This window comes from Acanthopagrus latus, chromosome 21, assembly GCF_904848185.1.
Source record: "Acanthopagrus latus isolate v.2019 chromosome 21, fAcaLat1.1, whole genome shotgun sequence".
NCBI lineage: Eukaryota > Metazoa > Chordata > Actinopteri > Spariformes > Sparidae > Acanthopagrus > Acanthopagrus latus.
The window spans coordinates 19665410-19687916 of NC_051059.1; the positions used below are offsets into that span (position 1 = coordinate 19665410).

At 39.9% G+C, this 22507-nt stretch overlaps 2 protein-coding genes and 1 long non-coding RNA gene across 3 annotated transcripts; all 3 read right to left on the reverse strand.

The window, feature by feature from the left end:
- Positions 1 to 1000: 1000 nt before the first annotated feature.
- Positions 1001 to 9704, reverse strand: ubxn7 (UBX domain protein 7). The gene is made up of 11 exons (XM_037084734.1): positions 9559 to 9704; positions 7717 to 7870; positions 7443 to 7507; positions 7252 to 7317; positions 7036 to 7148; positions 6633 to 6779; positions 6249 to 6339; positions 5517 to 5647; positions 4725 to 5229; positions 2963 to 3042; positions 1001 to 2145 (listed from the first exon to the last, which is right to left on the reverse strand). Exons 1-11 carry the CDS (start codon positions 9662 to 9664, stop codon positions 1984 to 1986), a joined length of 1620 nt encoding a protein of 539 aa, XP_036940629.1. The 5' UTR covers positions 9665 to 9704; the 3' UTR covers positions 1001 to 1983.
- A 777-nt stretch (positions 9705 to 10481) lies between these two features.
- Positions 10482 to 16709, reverse strand: ppp1r7 (protein phosphatase 1, regulatory (inhibitor) subunit 7). The gene is made up of 10 exons (XM_037084173.1): positions 16554 to 16709; positions 15672 to 15767; positions 15426 to 15481; positions 14675 to 14740; positions 14380 to 14510; positions 14129 to 14291; positions 13863 to 13979; positions 13650 to 13754; positions 13439 to 13525; positions 10482 to 12838 (listed from the first exon to the last, which is right to left on the reverse strand). Exons 1-10 carry the CDS (start codon positions 16591 to 16593, stop codon positions 12662 to 12664), a joined length of 1038 nt encoding a protein of 345 aa, XP_036940068.1. The 5' UTR covers positions 16594 to 16709; the 3' UTR covers positions 10482 to 12661.
- A 553-nt stretch (positions 16710 to 17262) lies between these two features.
- Positions 17263 to 20260, reverse strand: LOC119011228. The gene is made up of 6 exons (XR_005072142.1): positions 20131 to 20260; positions 19690 to 19886; positions 19413 to 19594; positions 18774 to 19265; positions 17796 to 18646; positions 17263 to 17677 (listed from the first exon to the last, which is right to left on the reverse strand). It is a non-coding gene; the product is annotated as an uncharacterized LOC119011228 (long non-coding RNA).
- Between the last annotated feature and the right edge of the window lie 2247 nt (positions 20261 to 22507).

A 22507-nucleotide genomic window follows, 5' to 3' on the forward strand; every position in this document is an offset into this window, starting at 1 on the left:
AGCAGTTGACGATATGAAGTTCCTAAGTTTAATTATCACCATCTAACTAAAAAAGGAGCTGATGGACACAATCAGATTTGTTTAAAATGCACTCTGTCTAAACCGCATTATCCATTTTTTTCTAAGTTGTTGCTCTCTCATCTCTTCTAACATAATTTCTGCATTTATTTGAACGTCATTTTTGGTTGTGACCAACACAGCTGCATCACCAGGATAAAATATTGGCAGTTAACATCTCTGCAAACCTCTGATATGTTCACATTTGAGCGTCAAAGGCTACCTACCATATTGATTATTGTACAATAAATATCGTATCACATTCTGATTTAACCTTTATGAGCCGACTTTCAGATCAGGAGGTGGAGGAAGATGGATGTGGAGTGAGAAGAGATAAAGCTGCCCAGTCAGTGACAGCAGTCAATGAACATTTCTACATGTGAAACCAGTAGATATTTTTTCACAGGGGACCATGGTGTTTTAACATTTGTAAGGATAACTGTAACTAGAGACCACAGGACAATATTCAGCTGTCCTTGTGGCGACAAAATGGTGAGAAGTTGGGACATCTCCAGTCATGTTTATGTTGTCTTCATTGTAATTGGTGGATTACAAACCAACTTCCAGGATGCAAACAGTCACTTATTGTATCAGAGTTTGTAAATGTGGTGCTCATTAATTCAGTTAAAGAAATCTTACTGTATATTATTGACTCCATTTATCAGTAAGAATATCACAGATACTGAGAAATGGCAGATGATATAAATTTCCCAAAACCAGGCTGAAATGTGTCAGTCCGATATACATCGTGCATCCATAATTTTGTGCCTAAAGCTAACTCGATCAGAGTTAGTTATCAACACTCGATCAGTGTTGTGAAAAAACAAAATATAAAAATGAACCTAAAGAAACTCAAAGTTTCAACATAACCGTGGTTTACAGAAGCGTACACTGCCGACATTTATTCTGACCACTGGGTAGATCCTAGATCTGTCTCATCACATCATGTCTTTTGATTTTTATTTCGAGGACAAACCAAAACTGGAACAAAAGAACAAGCAGAATCTCCCTTGGTTTTGGTGGTTATATTTCAACATCAGCATATTTTCTTGGCAGCATATAAAAAAAAGAAAGGAAACGACGACTACAGCTAAATATCAGTCTCTCTAAGCCATCTCTGTACAGTGTAGGTCCGACTGATGAGATGTACCACCCTTCATTCATTCCCTTCTGTATCAAAAGTTGAAATCCAAAAACAATCTACTAGTCTCTAGTTTGCCGATAGAAACTTGAGTAAAAATGTGCAGATCAACTCGAATCTGCTCAGATCTACACGTGTGTCACAGGGTCTGACACATGTTCTTGACTTTTCTGTTAGTGCCCCCCTTTCTAATAATTACAATTGTTGAAACAATGACCATGTGAGACCAAATTTGGGTCAAAATAAACAAGAATGAGCCTCCCTTTATCTGTCCCCAGGTACAGAAAATAACAAGAAGAGCTAGAAAATAAACTCTGACATTTGACGTCCTTTACGGGAGGTAAAAGTCTCTTTGTACAAGTCCCTGGTGCCTCATCATCAACTACTGATCCATTGTTTTGGTATTTTTTATTTGAATATGAGCTATATTGTATATATTCTGTCCTGATGAGCCTCAGTGTTCAGAACAAAATGAAGCCTGCATCGGAAAAGAATAAATCACATCATAAAATTAAGAGTGCTGGCATCCGTAACACCTTACTGGCCAACTGTAGAGCACTACAAAGGGATTAGGCTGTCAGTAGAGATGTCAGTATTCAAACTAGTGGAGTGGCGGGGAAAGTAGTCCATCCACTACGAGTGGTCTTGGCAAGAACTGGGTCCAAATTCCATGAGAACAGAAGGTTATGGGATCAAGGCCAGTAACATCGTCCCAGATCATTGGTGAAAGGGTGAGGTCTATCAGAGAGATACAGACAAGCAAAAAGTGAGTGTGTCTGACAAGGCTAGTTCCTCTCCTGCACAAATACAGTCTCCTGTGGACAAAGCCCCGCCTCCTGCAGCGTGATGTCATAGTCCAAATGGGCGAGCTTCCTTCTGGGGAAGTTGGTGACGAGTTCGAAGCGTTCGTTAGGGTAACCCTTGGACTGGACGTGTCTGACCAGGGCCTTGAATTAAAAAGATAATAGAGCAGAGGTTAGACATTCTCAACAACAATCAGTATTCATGTGATAATGTGCATTGTCAGCTGGGCATAAAGAGGAAATGCTCCTATTTATTTTACTTAAAGCAACAGTTTGACATTTTGGACAATAAGCTTAAATATGAAGCTGCAGCTGGAAGTCAGTTAGCTTATCTTAGCTTAGCACAAAGAACAGAAACAGCAAAAAGATCAACTAGTTCTGTCCAATGTTCCCATTATGATCACATTATCTGACTATCAGCATTTATTTTCAAATTTGATTGCCAATAATAAAAATATGTTAAAAGTGTGGTGGATTGGCTCTGATGCAGGATGGAGTCTGCAAAGTAACTAGTAACTCAAGATATAAAAAGAATCATACTGGAGTAAAAGTATGATACTTGCCTACAAAATGAAGTGGAGTGGATGTATGAATTTGAAAATACTAATGAAGTACATATTTTGTGGAAAATACACAGATACATGTCCCCATGTAAGTGGCTGAGGCATTGTTTAAACAGAAACTGATCTAACAAACAACATGTAATGTGTTCATTACCAAGCTTCAGAGGTGCTGGTAGGCAGATATCTCTTTTTTACTTTTAGGCAGAGCAGGCTGGCTGTTTTCTATTTCTATTTTCTGTCAGTCTTTATGCATATTAAGCTTAACTAAACTGAGCTAAAATAACCCCTAAGTGCCATACTACATTAAACAAAAACATGACCTTGATGTTCTCATCAAACTATTGGCAAGGAAAGCCAGAGGCACTCCTCTAAAAACAGTTATTATGGTGTTTTCTCACCAAAAGTTTTGCTCTAGAAGACAAGGAAATTTGCTCTCTCTGTCCATCTGGGTATCGGAGCATTAACCTGGCTTTGGGACCTGCGGGAGAGAAACAAAGAGAAGACCTTAGTATCTTTCAGAAACGATGCAGATGTTCTATCCAATCAGTAAAAGTAAGCAGTGGCCATGTGTAAAACATACAGCATAATTTAATGAGGACTTTGTTTTGCTAATCACTGAGAGCACACATCCTTCTGTGCTGTAAATTAATTACACACACAGTTCTAGTATTACGTGAAGACCACATGTGTCTGGAGTCTAGAATTCGCACAGGATAAGCAACATCTGTATTTTACACATATTGGCTGACATCATCTCCTGGACAGGATGTCAAAGCTCCATGTCACGTAAACTCTTCAAAGTCAAAAAAGCTACTGTTCTTCAGCATCCACACTAGAACAGCTGAGAGCTGATTTGCATATTTTCTGCATGTGCTAAAAGGCAGAAATAGAGATTGGCAGCTCTTTAGATTAAGTAAAAGGTATTTTGTTGGTGTACTTGAATATGAAAACTTGTGGTTGTTTCTAACCTTTTCTTTCTTATTATAAACATCAATATAGCTGAGAATTGTCCAGTTGTCTGACAACAGCAAACATATTTAAAATGAAATACAACCCCAAATCAACATGCTGGCAAGACCTATTATTACCTAATGTCCTCTAGTAATTCTCTAATAATTACATAAGTTGTCGGTGTCATTATTCCTGTGCAACGCTGCTATGTCTGTAATTTGTAAACACTCCACTGCAAATTATTTTCTAAATTTCACCAAACACAGAGGTCATGTGATTATATTACTTTGGGTTGTATTTCTTTTTACACCTGTTGTTAGATGACTGAACAAGTAAGACATTAGATTGCAGCTCATAATATGTTTCGCAGCAGCCAACAGCGATGCTGTGATAGAAGGTATTAAAGTACAGCCACAAAGCATCCATTACTTGAGCCAAATGAGCTATAAAATGTGTATTTATGCTTGTAATACAAGCAGAAAATGAGCAAAACAACTCTAGACTACATCATTAATGTGGCTGCTGATATACAGAGGCTATGCTTCTGGAATGTTAATGCAACGGAGCCTTGACATCATTATCTGGGGAATAATGTCAGTCAATTTAAATAAAATAGTTACAAAAGCACTGTACGAAACACAAACATGGAGGAAATTTCTAAATCACATGAGGTCCCCTGGTAATACTTGTCCTGTGTAAACAGAGCTTTAGTCTGAGAATGAATTGTATGTGCAGTGCCCACAGACTTCAATTGATTCTTGACATTCTTCATCCTGCAGGGCGATAAGTGTTTTAGCAAACTAGCCAGTGATAATAATAGAGAGAAGTCTTCATGAGCATTCCTTGTACACCTTTAACAATGGGTCTTTGACCTTCTATCATTGTCCCTTGAAAACAGCGTACATTGTCAGCAGTCTAGACTTAGAGTAAAGTGAGATCTCACAGCAAATGAGAGAGTACACACAGTTAAATACAGTTGTTGAGATCTCACATGGTAGATCTGTAATGTCGTACAACATACATGTAAGTTGTAGTTCTACTCTATAATAATATCTATGCTGTGACCCCTCAAATCTAAATTTGCATTCCCACTGATTACTGCTGAATGCTGAACGCATTTTGAGGGTGGTCTTTCTGCAGGTTTGAGAAATTTACTATAAAACACACAAACATCCTCATCATGAGTGTTTCAGGTGTATATTGACGTACCATTGTCATCAGGACAGTCATCGTCACAGGGTGGGGTGGTGCTGGTCCTGGATGGTCCAGCGCTTTCTGCTGTTGTGGTGCAGTGGTTCCCTCCAGAATCTGCTTCGGGCTGAGGATGAAGAGGACCAGCAGCCGAGGGCTCCAGGTGGTTCTTTTTGCTCTCCTCTTTCTTGTGACTGTGGTTGTTTTCTTTGTACGGAGATTTTCTGTGAGAGGAGGTCGAACTATCGGGATGAAGACGCTGCTGGGCTGCAGTGGCTGAGGGCAGCGGGGTGTGTTTGCTGATGGAACTTTTCTCTTCGTGGGGTACTGGCGTTTCGCTGTCCGAGCCATCGACAGAGATAGGACCCTCGCTGTCAGAGAAAGGCTCTGCGTCTGATTCGTCATCTGACCGGGGGGAATCAGGGACTTCCGGGGCATTTGAGGACTCGTAGTGTGTCTCCTGTAGGGAGGCTCGGATTGCTGCCTCAAGCTGACTGTCTTCACTGGCGTCAATCAAACTCTCCTGGAACAGAAAACAGAGTGTGCAGCTGTAGAAAACCAACCAAAGAGTTGGAAGAATCACAAAAAAGTGCCTTAAAATAGCCTAATAATAAGTCAGTATTTATGATAAGGTGGTGATCTTTTGGAGGTTACTGATGGAGCCATCAAAGGTTAATGCGCAAATTTTGAGAAATATCATCACTACACTACACTTGACAGATAATTCTGAGTTGTGACAGAAAAATTCCAACAGAGTCACACATAGACAATTGTGAGCGTTAGAGATGACATATGAGATGAGAGACCCACAGAACGAGCTCGTTTGGCAGGGGGTGCATGGCACGATGGTCCATCAAGCTGCCCATGCTCTGCCAGGAAGCCAGTCGCCTGCTCCAGGAAGGAAGCCACGTCCAGCTGGTTCCACTCCACCATCTTTTGACCTGAAGTGAACACATTTCCAAGTGCACGGGTCAACAACAAATCAGCCACAGCAGATATTCTGTGGATGTAAACAGCTAGGACAAGACATCCTCTAACAGATATCTTCATTTTTTAACTTAGGATCAATAGAGGCCAACAATAGGTTTTTGACTATCAGTGATTCATATAAAAAGGATCTCTTGCTCATTCACACAATGTTATTTAAGGATGTTGTACAATGTTGCTTTTAAATTACTTCATTACTTTCTGAGTGATACCTCCTAGTATTAGGACCTCATCATGTCTCTTCATCATGTTAATCTTGTTTATTTTCCTTATCATATTTGTCTTCATTATTTCTTATTTATTCATTTCTACCTTGTTTTGTTTTGATATCACTTTCTCTTGTTTTTAATAGTTTTAATTGTGATATTTTCTTCTTATTTGGCTTGCTCTTATGGTTGCTGCTGGTTTCAGAGGGCGATCAAACATAATTTGGTTCTATGCCCATGACAACAAATACAGGGTATTATGTCTAATGCTGTCTTGTCCTTTTAAAATGGTACGCATGCGGGAAGGATATGATGCCCTCCCTCAAAAATATGCTGATAATGCACTCACCTGTGCGGGGATCAAGGATGGAAATATAGGGGAACTTGTTCAGCTTATAGAACTGGATGTATCTTTGTCCCTCTTCACTATCGTGATATACCTGTAATGAAACAAAATGCACATTATAATACATATTTCACCAGATATATTAACTGAGTGACTTGTGTGTAAATGTGAGCATAAAAAGGCTTGGACTGCAGGAAATCTTTCTTTACATACTACTTTAAGTATCATTTCTGTTGCCATATGATCTATGGTTTCTATTTCTGCATCACACGACCTTCCCATTGAATCAGTTTTACAGCTGGGCCCTTGCAAAGACCTCGACACAAGTTTTCAGGAATGTGAAATTAATGAAGATCATGTTTGACCATGACGTTTGAGACTGCATACCTGCCAGAATATGAAGTGTTCTCTGATGATGGTCTTCACTGCGTCATTACTCCAAACATCTCTGTTCAGGCACTGGCAGGCAAAGTCCTGAACATTTTGTATGTTGATCATTAGCCACTTGTTCTCCAGCTGTCCACAGTCTTTTGCCTGAAAGCACAATAGAGGAATATAGACTGGATTTAGTAATTAGTCATCATTGGTAAGTCTCATTATTAACTCAATCAACTAAGTAAACTGTGAGAATGCTCTGGGAAAAAGCATAATCAAAAATGACAACCTGCATGCTCGACACACCTGGTGTCCCACCTGAGATCTACATGGTCACCATCTGAAATTTCACTGAAAGTTCACACAAACAGAATAAAGACGGGAGGTGTAAAGTGTCCGCTGAGTGACTCCTCACCGTCTCAAAGCTGCCTTTGTGCATGAGCTCAATGGGAGGACGGAAAAGGTCTGCCAGGGTGCTCAGTTTCTTATCCACCGTACCACCGTTACGCAGCTCCTGTTCCTGGCGAACTAAGAAAAGAACATTTATGGTCATTATAGGGAGTAAAGACACAGTGTAAAAAGACTAAGACAGAGAGAAACTTGGCAGATTTTTAAGCTCAAATTTACTTACTTGTTTCTGTTTGGAAGTCTCGGAAACCATCAAATATAGATCGAGCAGGTCTTCTTCGCTTTGGCACTGCACATGTAAGAGATACAACAACAGTCAGTTTCAGCAGATGACTGAAACAGCACAGCTAAAAAAACAATTAAGTAAAAGATCTGTTTGCATGAAGATGAAAAAGAAAGGTAGCCCTGTAATACCTCCAAACAAAGGTTCTGGTTCCACCAATATGTCCTGCTTCTGGGGAATGGGTGCTCGAACTTCCCTGAGACAAAAGACAACATATATGTTACTCTGAAATGGAATTCAGTCTACAGCAGCCAACCATCCCTTCCAACTCACTTAATAACAACTGTAAATTAAGAGAGAAAACTAGGAGCACCATAAAAATAATCAAGACATGTGGAGAGAAAAGGCCTGAAGCTTTTTACTTTTTTGTCTGACACAAGTGTGTGAGGAGAAATATCAGCTTACTCTGAAGGGGGAGCTCTGCTGCTTGAAGCTGCTGAACTGGAGCTGGTGCTGGGCTCCTCTGCAATTCCACCTCCGTCGAGAAACATGGTCACTGCCATCTCCAGGTTGTTATTGCATGCTTCCAACATATGTTTTCCTACACTCTCTGTGGCCCCTAGAAGAATGTTGGACACAGGCATATTGATATGGTCAAATGTGTTAGACAAAATCTGTAATGCTGAATGTAATTTAATGCTTGTTCACCATACTTTTATAAAGCAAAGGGATTTAAAATCTATATATCCTGGTTGATCTTCAAACTTTTACATGAACAAAATGATTGATACAGCTCCTGCAATTTGGATAAAGATTCATGACCATAATATGTCCTTTTCAGGTCCTGTCAATACTCTACTATGTACTGGGGAAAGTGTTCCTAAATTACCACAGATACCGTTGTCATTTCTATTCTGCAATTTCCTGTTATTTATCTGCCAAAATCTATAATGATAATGACACATCTTACTGTAACATAACTTCAACATTAGTTATATGGTAGAATATGTTTGCAGCCCTTCTATTGTTTATTAAATAGGTCAATTTAGAGTACACTGCTATGCATGCTACAATCTGTTTACTATTCATCATGCACATATACTGCCAACACGTGTTTTTTTAAAAAAAAATATTTGTCTTTGAGAGGGCCACTAGTTTTCTTTCATTCCGCTATTGTGTGACAATGCATACTTGTTCACAATCGAGACAAATACCTGGTCGATGTTAACATCCCGTCTAGTCATGTTTTTTTTCCTTAATCAAAATACTTCCTCATTGTGTTCAAATGCAGAATGAAACTTTCCAAATATGGGATGCAGCAGTAATCTAACTTTATCATAAGGGATAACCATATCTCCAAACAGTGTTTGTAAGATGAATGCTACTCAAAATAAAGCCAGAACAACATCCTCAAAGTGCACATAGGAAAAAATACATCCAGTCTAATAAAAAGGCTAAGGTATAGCAGAAGTGTAGCTAACGTGTATGCTAAGTGACTGACAGGCAAAAACGTTGGAAAACACCGGAACTGTGGCTAGATGTTTTCAGATCGTGAATAGCCACAATGCATACAATTATGAAAGAAATATTTTGTATGTGATAAAACGTCAGATTTAAGCATTAACAGTTGGTCTTTTTATGAGTGCACAGCTCCGTTTGGCTACAATGATCTTTCCGTCTCCACTGCGCATGTCCGTTTCACTTTCCAAGTCCAGCAGCAGCCCCCGAACTGAGTCTCTCCTCTTTTCTCCGTTAAATAACTTAAAACTAAAACACTGTCCATCGCGTCAAAGCACAAATAAACAATTAAGGAGACCTCGGCGAGTAGTCAGAGACATAAACGCTGCTCGTACGAACGCTGTTCACATTACAGTCAGGGTGAAGATGACAGTAACACCACACGCAGCCTGGCTGGTGATGAAGAAGGGAAATGTTGCACAGCCGACGTCCATTCCACATTATCAAACAACATGCAGGGCAAAAAGGAGCAGGGAATCAGCTCTAGGCTGGCGATATGGTGTGTTTAATGAGCGCCACAAAGAATATGAGATATTTTTAAGTGCCTGTGTAGCATCGTAATCAAAGCAGGTGGTTTAATATCCCCTTTTCTGAGTCTTTCACTTGAGTTTATCAGATAACTGGCTGTGGTTTTTCCCTCTGCACAGCACTGACAGCGTAGGGGCCAGGGCAAGACTTAACGTCCATTTTCTTGTCTGCTCTTACTGTTTCTTTCCCTCCTGAGCTTTTCCTGTTGCACAAACCAAACCTACTTGATAGACCAAACCCAAAATAAAAGGCTATTTTTACCTGTTATTGCTGTGAATTGTTGTATTAACCCATTCACCCCCGGAGCTGAGGTGTCTCCGAGCGCCGCCATCTTACCGCCACAAACAACAACATAAATGTGGCGCATGCGCTACGCCATCCTTTCCCCATGTCTGGCGCGGCGCGAGCCCATGCGTCACCAGAGGATTGTGCTGCATTGTGGGTCCTGTAGTTCATTTACCACAAATGGCGTGTCACTGGCTAGTTCTTTCAAACATGTCAGTATTTAATGTGTTCGCTTGTTTGTTTGTTTTTAATACAGTTCCATTACGTTTCTAAATAATCTCACCCTAAACAGAATGTGCTCAACAACCATTTTATTGTAAATATAGTTAAGATTTAAACCAAGCAGTAACAGGAACACAACTATTTTGGTCTTCTCTGCATTTGGTGGTGTGCATTAGAAAAAGGTTGAACTGCAATAGGTAATAAAGTCAAACACCAATCCTTTAAAAGATTTACATCAAGCCCTTATTTTTGTAATATTTATTTGACTTGCAGAATTTCGTTGGTACGAAAATGGGTGTTATGTGCACTGTTGATGCGATGGTGAATCTTGTGATCAGGATGAAGTGACCTACATACTTCAGTTCCTGATCATATTAGATACATTTCACTCCCCAAATCTAGAGGGACTGTCTGGCACCTTTCATCATGAAGAACAAAAAGGCTATGGAGACTTTTAAATAGATTGAGTGTCTTTATACTGGATGGATTCACTCCTTGTAGCAAGTTTGCATCAAATCTCCATACTGTTTTGGGCCACTATTGTACATTCATATTACTGCTGTACATAAATAGAGTTAAAATCAAAGATGAGGAATAACTTTGACTATTCAGTTCAATTTCAAAATTCAGATCAGTCGTGACAAATATCACACAAAATAAATTAAGACTACACAGACTTGCGCTTTAAGTAGTGTCATTTTATTATTTGCATAATACATTCAGTTTCAAAACAGCTTCAACCAAGTCCAAAACCTGAAGGATCAGTTCTACCAATGACAAGATACCATCAATTTGAACAATTGCTCGTTAAGTGACCAATCAAGGTCAAGTTAAGATCTTCATTATGTTATTTCACACAAATCTGTTGTCCTGCCTGGCATAAAGAAGAAAAAAAAAGGAATTCAGTTTACAAAGGGAAAGTGGTGATGGCACTGACTTTCTACATCACTGATATGTCCAAACTATATTTACAAATACACAGTGACACTTCTAATCCCACTGGCCAATTTTAATCATAGTTAAAGCTGAATATAAAATAAGATTACATTCATATCAATAATACACAGTGTCCTTCAGTTTTGCTGATAGTCTGATACGGCTCATAAATGTTCTAGTTTTCTAATCACGAACAATTGTGTTTTTTTTAAAAGGTTTATAATCTGATGTCAATTCATTTGAAAAAGATCAAAACACCAATAATACAAACCAGCATTTTAAGCTGTTGTCTTTTTGCTTACAAAGGGAGATTCAATATCAACTCAGGCCACTTTAATAATTATTGTCCCAGATGAAAGGAATTAGACGATAATGGTCAGCATCTTCTGTTGCACAGAAAGCACTTAGCTTAAATTCTCCATGTAAACCCAGAAACGCACTGAAATCTGATGCGTCTGTTCCGTGTACACACGTGACCTTTTAGCCCTGAGGTGGGAAGTTATTATTTCATATAAAAGATGCGTCACGTTTTAACTGTAAGAGGGAAAAATTCAAGTGCACTCAAGCATTATATACAGGGGACAATAGGAATAGGTCACTTAGTTTTTGTTGAAGGTCATGTTAAATATACATGAATACCTATTTTTAAGCATTACTGAAGGCCGAATGAGAATATTGCAGAATGTGTCACTGTCGTGTCTTTACACATTTGAGCATATCGAACCTCAAAATGTGTTTAAAAAATTGTCTGAGCATTACATTAGTTAACAACACTTTTACTCACCATTGGTAAGTCATTTCACTTAAATACAATCTACAAATTACTGTTATCAGTTAAAAGAAAAAAAAAGAAAATTATGAACAAGTTTCCAAAAGTTGTTAGACTTTGGGAATTGGCTGTAATCAATGATGTGTTCAAGGTACTGAAAGAAAGAGAGGGAGGGGTGTCATGGACATACTTTAAATGATTTTACATTCTCATGAGCTTTATTCTACTGCAGAGGACAGTCTTATTAATAAACAAACAAACAAACAAAAAAAAAACAGGGCATATGAGCTGTAAAATATCTGGACAAGGAAAAGACGAGGCTGCTGGACATTAAAATTTGCCCTTCATTGGTTATGATACCAGTTTATTAAAATAATTCATCAGATTGTTTGTGTTGTTGTCCTAAAAAAAAAAAAAAAAAAAAATTAAGAGGATCTGCATGGCGCCACTCCGGCGTTAATTTTTAGATGTTTCTCTGACTCTAAAGTTTTGTTAAGGACAGTTTTGAAGCATGATGGAACCAGATGAGAGGATGAAGAGGTATTCTTAAGATTAAAATATCTAAATTATACTTTATCATGGACTTTCCCTTTGAAGTTTAATTATTCTTCCACCGCCTGTGTACCTTTGTGAAAACAGTCTCATCCTGTCCAACCAAAAAAATAATAAATCCGCGACAAAAGTCCCTCAAATAATAAGAGTGCCAGCCTTTTCTTCAAACGTGACAACAGTGCAACTTAAACAGTGTGATAAACAATCATTTTCCTGATGGGAACTGCATGATGGAGGAAAGAAGAGGTCTCCATACTCTAATCCACATGCAAAACAATAAAAGGAAAATAGATGAGGAGGAGAAATGAAGAAATGGGCGTGGAACACTTTCAGGGGGAATTACTTTCACAGTTTATATCCTGCTTAATAAATAAATAAGCTTCTATACAATGGCATAGATCAAGGTGTGAATGAGTGCATACATGCATACATGTATGTCGAGTGAGTCGTGGGTGAGTTTAGTGTCGGAATGTTTGTTTGTGTATGGAGTGACTACGTGATTCAGTGAGGCCAGTGCATTTTAAAATGGAGTTTGTGTTGTGGGCAGGCAGGGCGGTGAGGGCGAACACTGAAGGTGGCAGGTGAACGGTACGCTGCAGTTTAGAAGCGGATGAACGTAGCGTCGATCTGGCGTACGCTGGGCAGCGCCAGCATAATCTTTCGCCGGTACTGAGGGTCCTTCTGTAGAGGGTTCCTTTCAAGGTAGACCGTTTCCAGAGACTTGGCGTTCTTCAACTCATCCAGATCTGACCAGTTCTCTATCTGATTATCGTTCATCTGGGGAGAAGCATGCGCAATACAGCTAATAAGAGGACAACACAGACCGGTAACATACAGTATGTGGAGGAAGTGGCGTACATTAAAACAATGACTGAGATTTACATTGTCAATAAAAAGAACAATTCATTAGACTTCATTAGAAAGAATAGATTAACATTTCAATACTAGTTCCCAAAATATTTACACAATATGATTTCTGATAAATGGCATTGATATAGTGTAGTCTGCGGTCAAATATTATAACAAGTAAAGCAGAAAATGATACCACATTACTGTTATGTAGCCTTTAATATCAAGAGAACAACACTTATATCTCATATCCCAATATAATACTGGTATATTACCCAGCAGTACTTGCAGCCTTTCTTCATTCTACTTAGGTAAGCTCTGCTGTTGTGCATGTTGATTCTTTGGCTCACTAAGACTTTAAATGGATCAGAGATGCTGTTAATATAATTGTTACACCTGTACTTCTCCTGCTATGTCGAGTCAAGAGGTCTGCGGGGAAAAGGTGAGCTGGTAAAGCTATAGGTGCTCCATAAAAATCTTGCATAATCAAACATCACATTCTCGTTAAACCTCCTAAATCATCCTTACCCAGAATTCCTGCAGGTCTGTTAGATGGCTGATGTTTTCAATTTTCTTTACTCGATTGGCTGCAATGTCCAGGGTTGTAAGCTTTTTCTGTGACAGAAAACAATCATCGTTGGAATGTATGGAACAAACTTTGTTGTGCATGTTTGCACGGTTGGCAAAATACATGATGAACAGTTTGGCATTCAGTCCTTTCAGAATTTCTATAACTCACATTGTTTTCCAAGCCCTCGATGACCTCGATGCCATTGTGGCTCAGATAGAGCTCTCTCAGGTTGCTGAGGCTCTGCAGACCTTCAATTTTAGTGATCCTGTTACTCTGCAAAGAAATGTACACAACACTATTAAGCAATGTTTCAAGGGTACACACTTCCATTTTTCTGCTTGTAACCACTCAGGCAAGCGTTGAAAAGATTTGTGAGAATACCTGGATGCTTAAAACAGTCAGGTTGTGTAAACCATCCAGATTCTGAAGTGTAGTTATTTTATTGGTGCCAAGAAACAAACTTTGCAAAGACGAAAGTGTATCCAGGTTCTCTATGACCTGTGAACAAAAACAAATCAAAGAGACAAAAATAAGTGCAACATCATGATTCCATAATTATTTCACATCATCATAAAAGACAAAAAGAGTATTGATTTTCCAGGTTTGAACAACATTTCTCAGTGTCTAAGAGACCCTTCTTGTCTCACCCGGATGCGATTGGAGCCCAGCTCCAGCATCTCCAGGTCCGTTAACTGTTCCAGGTTGGCAATGCTGCTAATTTTGTTGTGGAGCAGAAAAAGTTTCTTCACCCGAGTCAACTGCTCCAAACCCTCCACCTTCCTCAGAAGGTTGAATGAGACGTCGAGCTGCCTGTGGGTCGGGAAAACAAACATGCTCATTGCTCATAATTTGACCCTCTCTCTTTTTGGATGAAATCCCTACACATTTTATTACTTACTCCAGCTCTGTGAGGTGGTGCAGGTTCTCCAGTTTGCGGATCTGATTGTCATAAAGATCTAGTTCACGCAGTGAGCACAAACTGTCGAGGTTTTCGATCTTTTTAATGAGGTTCTGTCGTAAGGACAGTGTCTGTATGAATAGAAAATGAGGAAACAATTAAGAGAAAACTTCAAGAGTGGTACTTTAATTCCGAGCCCCTAATCCGTCATTTTTGTTAAGATTTTAAAAAAGAAAACACAACTGATCCGTCTAGTATAAATTCCACCTGTAGTTTTTCCAAAGAGGTTACTTACTTTCGCCTTCTGTAGCACCTCCAATCCTTCAATCTTTCCAATACGACAATGAACAAGATCAACATCCTAGGGAGAAAACAGACCACTTAGGATGACATACTGTCTTGAAGTAGTTATTAAGGTATGTTGTGTCATGTACACACAAGTGCCCAGCCCGCACATGGACTTAATGGAAAACAAAAATACAGGTGAAGTGGCGAAACATTTGTCAATAAATACCATGGCATACAGCACAGCACTGAAAATAAGGAGATTAGTCTCCACTCTCAAGTTCTACAACCGAAATATACCACAAACAAGCTAACTCTCTAAAACACAACTACAGCTCCAACCAAAGCAAGTCATGAGATGAGAGGGACATTTTACCAAAAGTAGAGCCACAACAATCAATCGAATAGCTGTCAGCTATTTTTTAAATCGGCAACTATTTGGCTAATCATTTCGTCAAATATTTTCTTTTAAGAAAAGAGATTCCAGCTTCTTGAATGTGAATATTGTCTGGTTTCTTCTGTCAAAGCAAACTGAATGTCTTTGGTTTGTGGACAAAACCAGACATTTGAGAACATTACCTGGGGCTTTTAGAAACACTGATCACAGCACACTATCAACCAACTAACCTATTAATTAATAAAAAAAAAAATTAAAAAATCACCAGTGAAGATAATGATTAGTTGCAAGCCCTACTGAAAGGCCTCAAAAAACAAACTTTGTGACAGCCAAACAGGAGGAATGTTTTGGACCATCGTCTTACCTCTTCCTCTGGGTCCAAGGTTATGGTGTCCATGTCGACCGGAGACTCTTCTTTACCTTTAATTAAAGCGAGACTAAATCAGATAAACTAATATGGCCATTTCATCAAGGTAGAGTATTAATAGACGTGATACAGACACAAAAAGCTTGATTATGTAATGCTGCCAGTGTTGATTTATATCACGTCTGACTGTCAGACTTGTGTTCCTTTCTATGTGGCAGACATGTCAGAGATGTGCAAATTTACTTGTGTTAGGGGGCTGATTGGGATCAACGTCGCCATTGATACTCCTCCTCCTGGTCTCATCATCACCAGACTCCTCGGACTCACCCCTTCGGTCCACTACAGTCAGCAGACAAAGAGAAGAGAGAGCTTAATTTCACCTTGCAGATGCAGAGCTGCAGCCTGACTTTGTATCGGTGACACATTTAGCTGATGCACGTGTAATATGATGCAACGATTAGATAGGCCCAGCTCCATATCGCCCACTGATGAGGCAGGGGATGTCATGTGGAGCATCCTGCCTCTGTCTGGATGAACAAACCATTGATGCTAATTAGATCACGTTTCTTCACCCTGTTACGTGAATACATCGCTAAAACGTGTGTGCCCGATCGAGATAACACTTCCACTTCACTTAAATCGATTTCAATTGCGGATGTGACGCTGTTTCTAATCTTACTAGTTTAAAGACAACTAGCAAGCTAGAGTTAGCTTTCTTACACTGACACAGGCTGAACACTAGCTACTAACCATGTTAGCTAGCATGGTAGCTGTTTGGACCACAGTAGACACGTTTACGAGCCAAAATTGGGAACATGTTGCATAGGCAAACAAGCTACATTCGTATATACACAATTTACAGACCATTAAAAGTCCAAGAGGGTGGAGAAACTGAGACAGATATCGATGAGCAGGACAGCATGAGTTAACTGATTAACGCCTGCTAACAAGGGTTGTTGTTAGCTTGTTAGCTAGCAAGCTAAGGATGGGAGAGGTCTGCTGAGTAACAAGGAAAACAAATCGCCGGATGCGCTCATATACAAACAGACACGTTTCTCTATATTAATACCGACTCGTTCAGCTAGTATAATCGTGGCTCAGCCGCATCTTTACATATTTACTCACCTTCCATTTCTTGAAGCTCTCCAACAGACCGGGAAGCCATGTTTCCTGTAAACAGTCCTGACAACCGCCCAGCCAATCCGGTGGAGGCTCGTACTGACGTCAGACACAAGAGGGCGCTGCTGCAGTGTACACAATGTCCTGTGCTCACTGTGACAGGCACAGAGGGAGGACCACACTCACCAGCAGGTCAGGCCCATGGTGTGGAAGTTAGTGAGGTTCAGGATCCTTTATTAGGGAGCTGTTATCTGTAAATACCTGACTCTGTTGTCTTATGCTTAAATGAAAAACAACCTCACAGTCAGGTTTCTACTCATCTCTTTTCTCTCCCAAACCGTTGGGTGCCTTACTGATAGATGACAGTTTAATATGCAGTGACAGTGGGGGAAGATGTGGGTAGAGAGCAGCCAAATAAATGGAAATAAGGTAGTGATCAAAATAAATATGAATGTGTATGAAAGTTAACTTTTAATAAAAAGACAGCTGCCTGTTATTTGTTGTGGATCTGACTGATCTGATTATGTCTCCTTCAGGTGAAGGTAAAGAGGTGAACAGATACCTGTATCTATTTGTGATGAAACGACAAATGTTCATATCCCAAGAAGATTAAATGCAACATGTACACCAGGACAGTATTTCTACTGGTAAAATAATGGACAGTCATAAGGATAATTGCAATAGAGATCAATTCTTTATTTATACATAACCCATCTGTAAATCATGTTAATAACAGTCTACTTTCAAAATATAGGCCTAATCAAAGATATTAGACATACAAACGTATAATATCACTGTAAAAAATAGTATTGCCAGTGATGATGTAAATGCTATTCCCTGATTATGATATAAACTGCAAACACTTTGGCCATTTGTGATTTGTGATAATTCGGTTACAAGAAATGTTACAGACATACCTTTGCTATTAGTACAGACATTAAGTTACATGTCTGTCCTTACACCCTCGGTTCAAATGAAAAATCGCCATATTGAGAGAGAAAAAACCCTTTTAAAGGGGGAAAAAAGATGGGAGAAACCCCAAGAAGAGCCACAGAGGAGGAACAGACAGATATGCAATAGATGTCGCATCACAGCTGTTCCCATGGGCCCGTGATCCAGCAGAAATGAGCCTGTGTGAAAAGAGAGGAGGAAAAAGTTACATTGGATTCAGACTTGACCTTCGAATCACAAGTCAAACAAGTTGTCCGATCTATCTCCACAATCAAACCGATATGATCACACTCTGACCTGGAAGAAGCAGTTCCTGCACACTGATCTTTTCCTGGCTGGATTACTGGACCTCCTTTCCTTCTGGTAACACACAGAAGTCTTTCTCCGGCCTCCGACTCGTCCAGAGTGCAGCAACTATTCCTTTTAATGCTTTTAATAGATGACATCACATCACTCTTATCCAAACATTTCTTAACTGGCTCTCTGTCCATTTCAGAATTAAATAGAGCAACCCGAAGTAAACCGTTCTAACTCAGGGAGTCAATAATCTCCACACAGCAATGATTGAGGCTGGTAATCCAACCCTGACCAGCGCTGAGGCCAGTGAGTGTTAAAACTGACTTTCCATCTGGCCCAAACATTTCCCACCGTAGCTCCACTGTGAAGGAAAGCAGTTCCCTAATACTGGACCACAGCTACCCTCCACTTCATCTGACCTTCTAAACCAGTCAGGGGAAATTGAAGGTGTGGTGGTTTGAAAACCTGTTTCCTTCAAGACGAAATTCATGCTTTGAGATGTTAAAAGAGGAAAAAAGTTGGGGAAGGTGATTTAGTCATCGCTGCCCACGACGCAATCCCTGAATTCAGATTTTTTTTTTGTTACAAATGTAAATGTTGGTGAACCGGAGCAACCCGGAGAAAACTGTAACTTAGGGAGGAGGGTTAGAGGAAACTTCACACTTCCCTAATCAACATCAACGTCGGTAACACAGCAGCAGCAGAAGGTCTTCTTCATCCAAGAGAAGAAGCATTGGAAGCAATTCTTCCTTCTCCCACGGTCTTCTGAGTCTTCAGATATTAAGGGGCTCGTGCTACTGTCGCTATGCGTCACTGAGGGCTCTGACGTCTTGCTCAGCTCAGACTCAAACCTAAACACACACAAATTAGGCTTAATTAGTCAGACTGTTATTCCTGTTATCATATTCTCATCTTAAAGCTGCAACTAGATCTAGCTAGTGTGCGGATTTGATTTGATATTATTTTTCATCATCTCACCTAACAGGACTCTGATCTTCGTACAGCACCGTGCTTTCGGCTTTTGGGCCTGATGAGAGAGTTTCAGGGGATGGATTGCTGTCGTCTGGGCAGAAGTTACTGCTGTCTTCATCCTTCAGTGGGGTGACAGGAGGGTCACATTCGAAGCTCTCGTTCGAAGAAGCGAAGCCTGAGTTCCTTGATGTCTTGACCTCGACAGTCTGGAAACTAAACATGCACACACAGACACACTCACTGTTACATTGACTTCCCTCTGCCAGACTCAAAGTACATTTAGAGCATTTTCATCTATTTGAACAATAAGACCAACGCTTTCTTTAAGAAATCCAAGTCACTGACAAACTGTCTGACTATAGTAGAGGACTTACTAATTCATACTCAGATGGGGCTTCGAACAGTCGGTTGCCGAGGAACATCAAGGCCATCACACAGCCCAGGGACCACATATCAATGGCCTCAGAAAATGGAAGGCCACAAATAATTTCTGGAGACCTAAAATTGGAGGAGAAACATTATACAGGATGTTTAGCGCATGGAAACAAAATGTTATAGGGACGATACACATAGCTGCTCCTTCATGGGTAAACTGGTCAAGTAACTAACTTGCTCCAGTGTAACGATAAAAGTAATCCATCTTACCGAAGACTCAGTGGTTGCAGACGCATGCCCTGCCTGGCACGTGACGTGGAAATGGCCACGCCGAAGTCTATCAGCTTGACTTGGAGGGGTCGTAGTTGATGATTCACCATCATTATGTTGTCGCATTTGACATCAGTGTGGATTATCCCGCTCTTCTTCAGCGCGTCAAGTGCTGTGGCCAACTGAAAGTACACAAGTCAGTAAGAATGTACCAAAGCCTCAAACTGAAAGAGATTTCCAATGCTCTTCTTTCCATTTGATGGTGCTTTGTTCATACCTGTTTGATGATGGCTCTGATGTCACTCAGATGCATAGGTTCACAATTTGTCTTGCCAAGATACAGTAGTCATACAGGCTTATATCCAACGCCTCAAACACCAACGCATTTCCAAATTGGGTGGGGAAAGCGTCAATAAACTCAACAATGTTGTATTTCCCAATATCTAGGCGCTTCATCTTTCTCAGCATGGAAACCTGGAGACACATGACAAGTTTGACGTGATTCGTTTTTTACAGTTAGTTAAAGTGTTAAAGTCGGACGTCTGAGACAGTGCTGAAAGGCAGAGTTTCATACTGAGGTGCTTAAAACTGTGTACAAACAGTGATGCAACAGCGTAAAGATAATTACTATATCTTTACACAGTTTGCATGAGGCAATCTGACTATGCAAACAATCTTTTTCCAACTGTGAACATTGAAATCGACAAAAGTTTCCCACCTCATCCAGGGTTTCAGAGCTGAAGCGTTTAGGGATCTTTACAGCCACAATCTGCCGGTGTCCCTTTTCCTACATTTCACCACCTGTCCAGGTGGTGTCCACAAAGCTCTATAGGGAAGGCAGATGTACATTCAAGAAACCTAAAATGGAAAAACAATGTAAGGAAACATATCATTTCAACTGAGCAGGATCACCAGCTCGTGGAGGGATCGTCTGAAAGTGTGGTGCAAGTCCTTCCATTAGTGTACTGTGTATCACTGCAGAGTCATGTTGGATGACAGAGCATAAAGCAGCCTGACTCTTAAACCTCCCTCCCTCTGTCTCTCTCTCTCTCTGTAAAGTCCCCCACAATCCAACAGCGGACTGTTTATACAGTCACATCACACATATCTTGGATACCTTCCCTTTTTAAAGAATATGTCTGCAGAAGACTGAAGACACACTTCACCTAAAAGGCTGCTGGCAACATCGCCGCCCAAATAATTATCCTGTAGTTTTATCAGAGCAGAGCACAACATGTGACATCTTACATGCCCGTAACACATACCGGAGATACTGGCTCAAAACTGTTATCCTTAGTGTGCTCATGTCATTTGTTTCTGGTGACATCAACTATGTATATGAACATCATGTATGATAAGAACAGGAACACAGCATTCACACTTGACCCGCTGTAATATCTGGATAAGCGGACTTCAAGACAGAGATGAACAGAGTGTTCCTCGTTATCAGACAAAGTAAAAACCACAGACTGTATCAGACAGGACAACAATAAGAGACAGATCCGAAGTTTTACTTGTTTAAATGAACATTAACTGACACCATGCAGGAGCACGCTGAACAGGAATCATTGACAAGGTAGATAGCAATTCAATTTACTTATTAACTCTAAAAAAAAAAAGAATCAAAACAAAACTACAGAATGTTTTGTTATACAGGGACAGAAAAAAATATAACCTCCTCAAGAGAATACAGAGAATGTCAATGCTCAGATACCCCAAACATACTGTTTTTTTCATTCCTCAGGGAATATAAAAAGCCTGATGAGCACCAACTGAATACCGTGGAGGAACTTTAACACATGCAGATCTAAATACTGTCCAGCCATTTCACAAGCGACCGGCTCTGACACAGTGACGAGGGGCATTTCTCCACAAAGCGTATTTGCCAGAAACTCTTGAGTTTGTCAAGATTTACATAAACTAACCCTGAGTTTCCCCCCCCCCCTCTCCTGAAGGAGTTTCTCGACATGTTTTTCTGACTGTGAGTTGTTAAAAACAAAACTATATGAGTCCAATGGTGTCTTCCCTCTCCTTGTCAACCCCTGACCACTGAACCCACAGCAGGGTTATTATGTAACTGAGCCAAAACCAGCTGGCCATGATGCTCAATCTCGACAATAAAGATTAAAGCCAGTGAGAGCATGTAGGACACTAGACGTGTACTATAAAAACATAATGGTGTGGCATAAAAGTGCCAGTGTCACATCATCTGAGCAGAGCCACCATAGAGAAACATTAACTTAATAGGCTGAGTAACCGAGGGCCTCATCGACACAACCTGGCGGGGGAAGCCACAAGGCGTTAAGAGACAGAGCAGCATTTCCGTCTCGACGGCAGCTGAATAAACAAAGAAGAGCCGGACGCTTATAAACTCCACAGACCAAAACAAAACTCAGACGAGAACTTCGGTAGAAAAAACGGGACACTGGCAGAGAATCAGCAAAATATGTCAAAGAGAAAACCAGCAGAAGGACTCCAACTTTTACACTGGCTTGATTCTCAGGATATAAACCAAGTCTCATCTTATAATGTTTATGTGTTTGAGGTAGTTGCATTCAGATAATTTCCTGAAGCAAAAGTAGCAATACTCAACTGCAAATACAACTATCAATACATTTCTTAAAAATATATAAGCCAGGCCCCTGTCAGTGTTTATTTGTTATGTGCTCAATGATTGGATTTGGTATCAGTGATGCATCGTTAACATATTTAATGTTTTAGATGATGATAGCTCTACATGTCAGACAAAGTGGAGGAAAACTCAGAATACTTTGCTTTTAAATGTAATGGAGTAGAAGTCATAAGCAAAAAAAAACAACAAAAAATGGAAATACACAAATGATGCCCAAATTTGTACGACTTGATCATTTTTTATCTAAGAGAAGATAAGATGTTCCTTTATTGATCTCCCTTGGGAGGTAACACAGGTAACACAGCAGTGCAGAGGGAAAATAAGTAGCAAAGAATAAAACAACAACTGAATAAAAATATAATAAAAACGATTCTAACTATTATCAAAATGAACATACGTTATACAGTAACTGGGCCTGCATCAACATGATGTGTGCAATATATAATAAATGTGAAAATAGATG

Excerpts from the sequence above, each read along its gene's own strand:
- ubxn7 (XM_037084734.1), bottom strand. The coding sequence starts at position 9,664 with ATGCGCCACATTTATGTTGTTGTTTGTGGCGGTAAGATGGCGGCGCTC. Across the intron at positions 7,508-7,716 it reads AGCAGAGCTCCCCCTTCAGA|GGAAGTTCGAGCACCCATTC; the intron begins GTAAGCTGATAT and ends CTTTTGTCTCAG. Across the intron at positions 6,340-6,632 it reads AACACTTCATATTCTGGCAG|GTATATCACGATAGTGAAGA; the intron begins GTATGCAGTCTC and ends GTTTCATTACAG.
- ppp1r7 (XM_037084173.1), bottom strand. The coding sequence starts at position 16,593 with ATGGCTTCCCGGTCTGTTGGAGAGCTTCAAGAAATGGAAG. Across the intron at positions 15,768-16,553 it reads AGAGCTTCAAGAAATGGAAG|TGGACCGAAGGGGTGAGTCC; the intron begins GTGAGTAAATAT and ends TGCTGACTGTAG. Across the intron at positions 13,980-14,128 it reads TGGGCTCCAATCGCATCCGG|GTCATAGAGAACCTGGATAC; the intron begins GTGAGACAAGAA and ends TTTTGTTCACAG.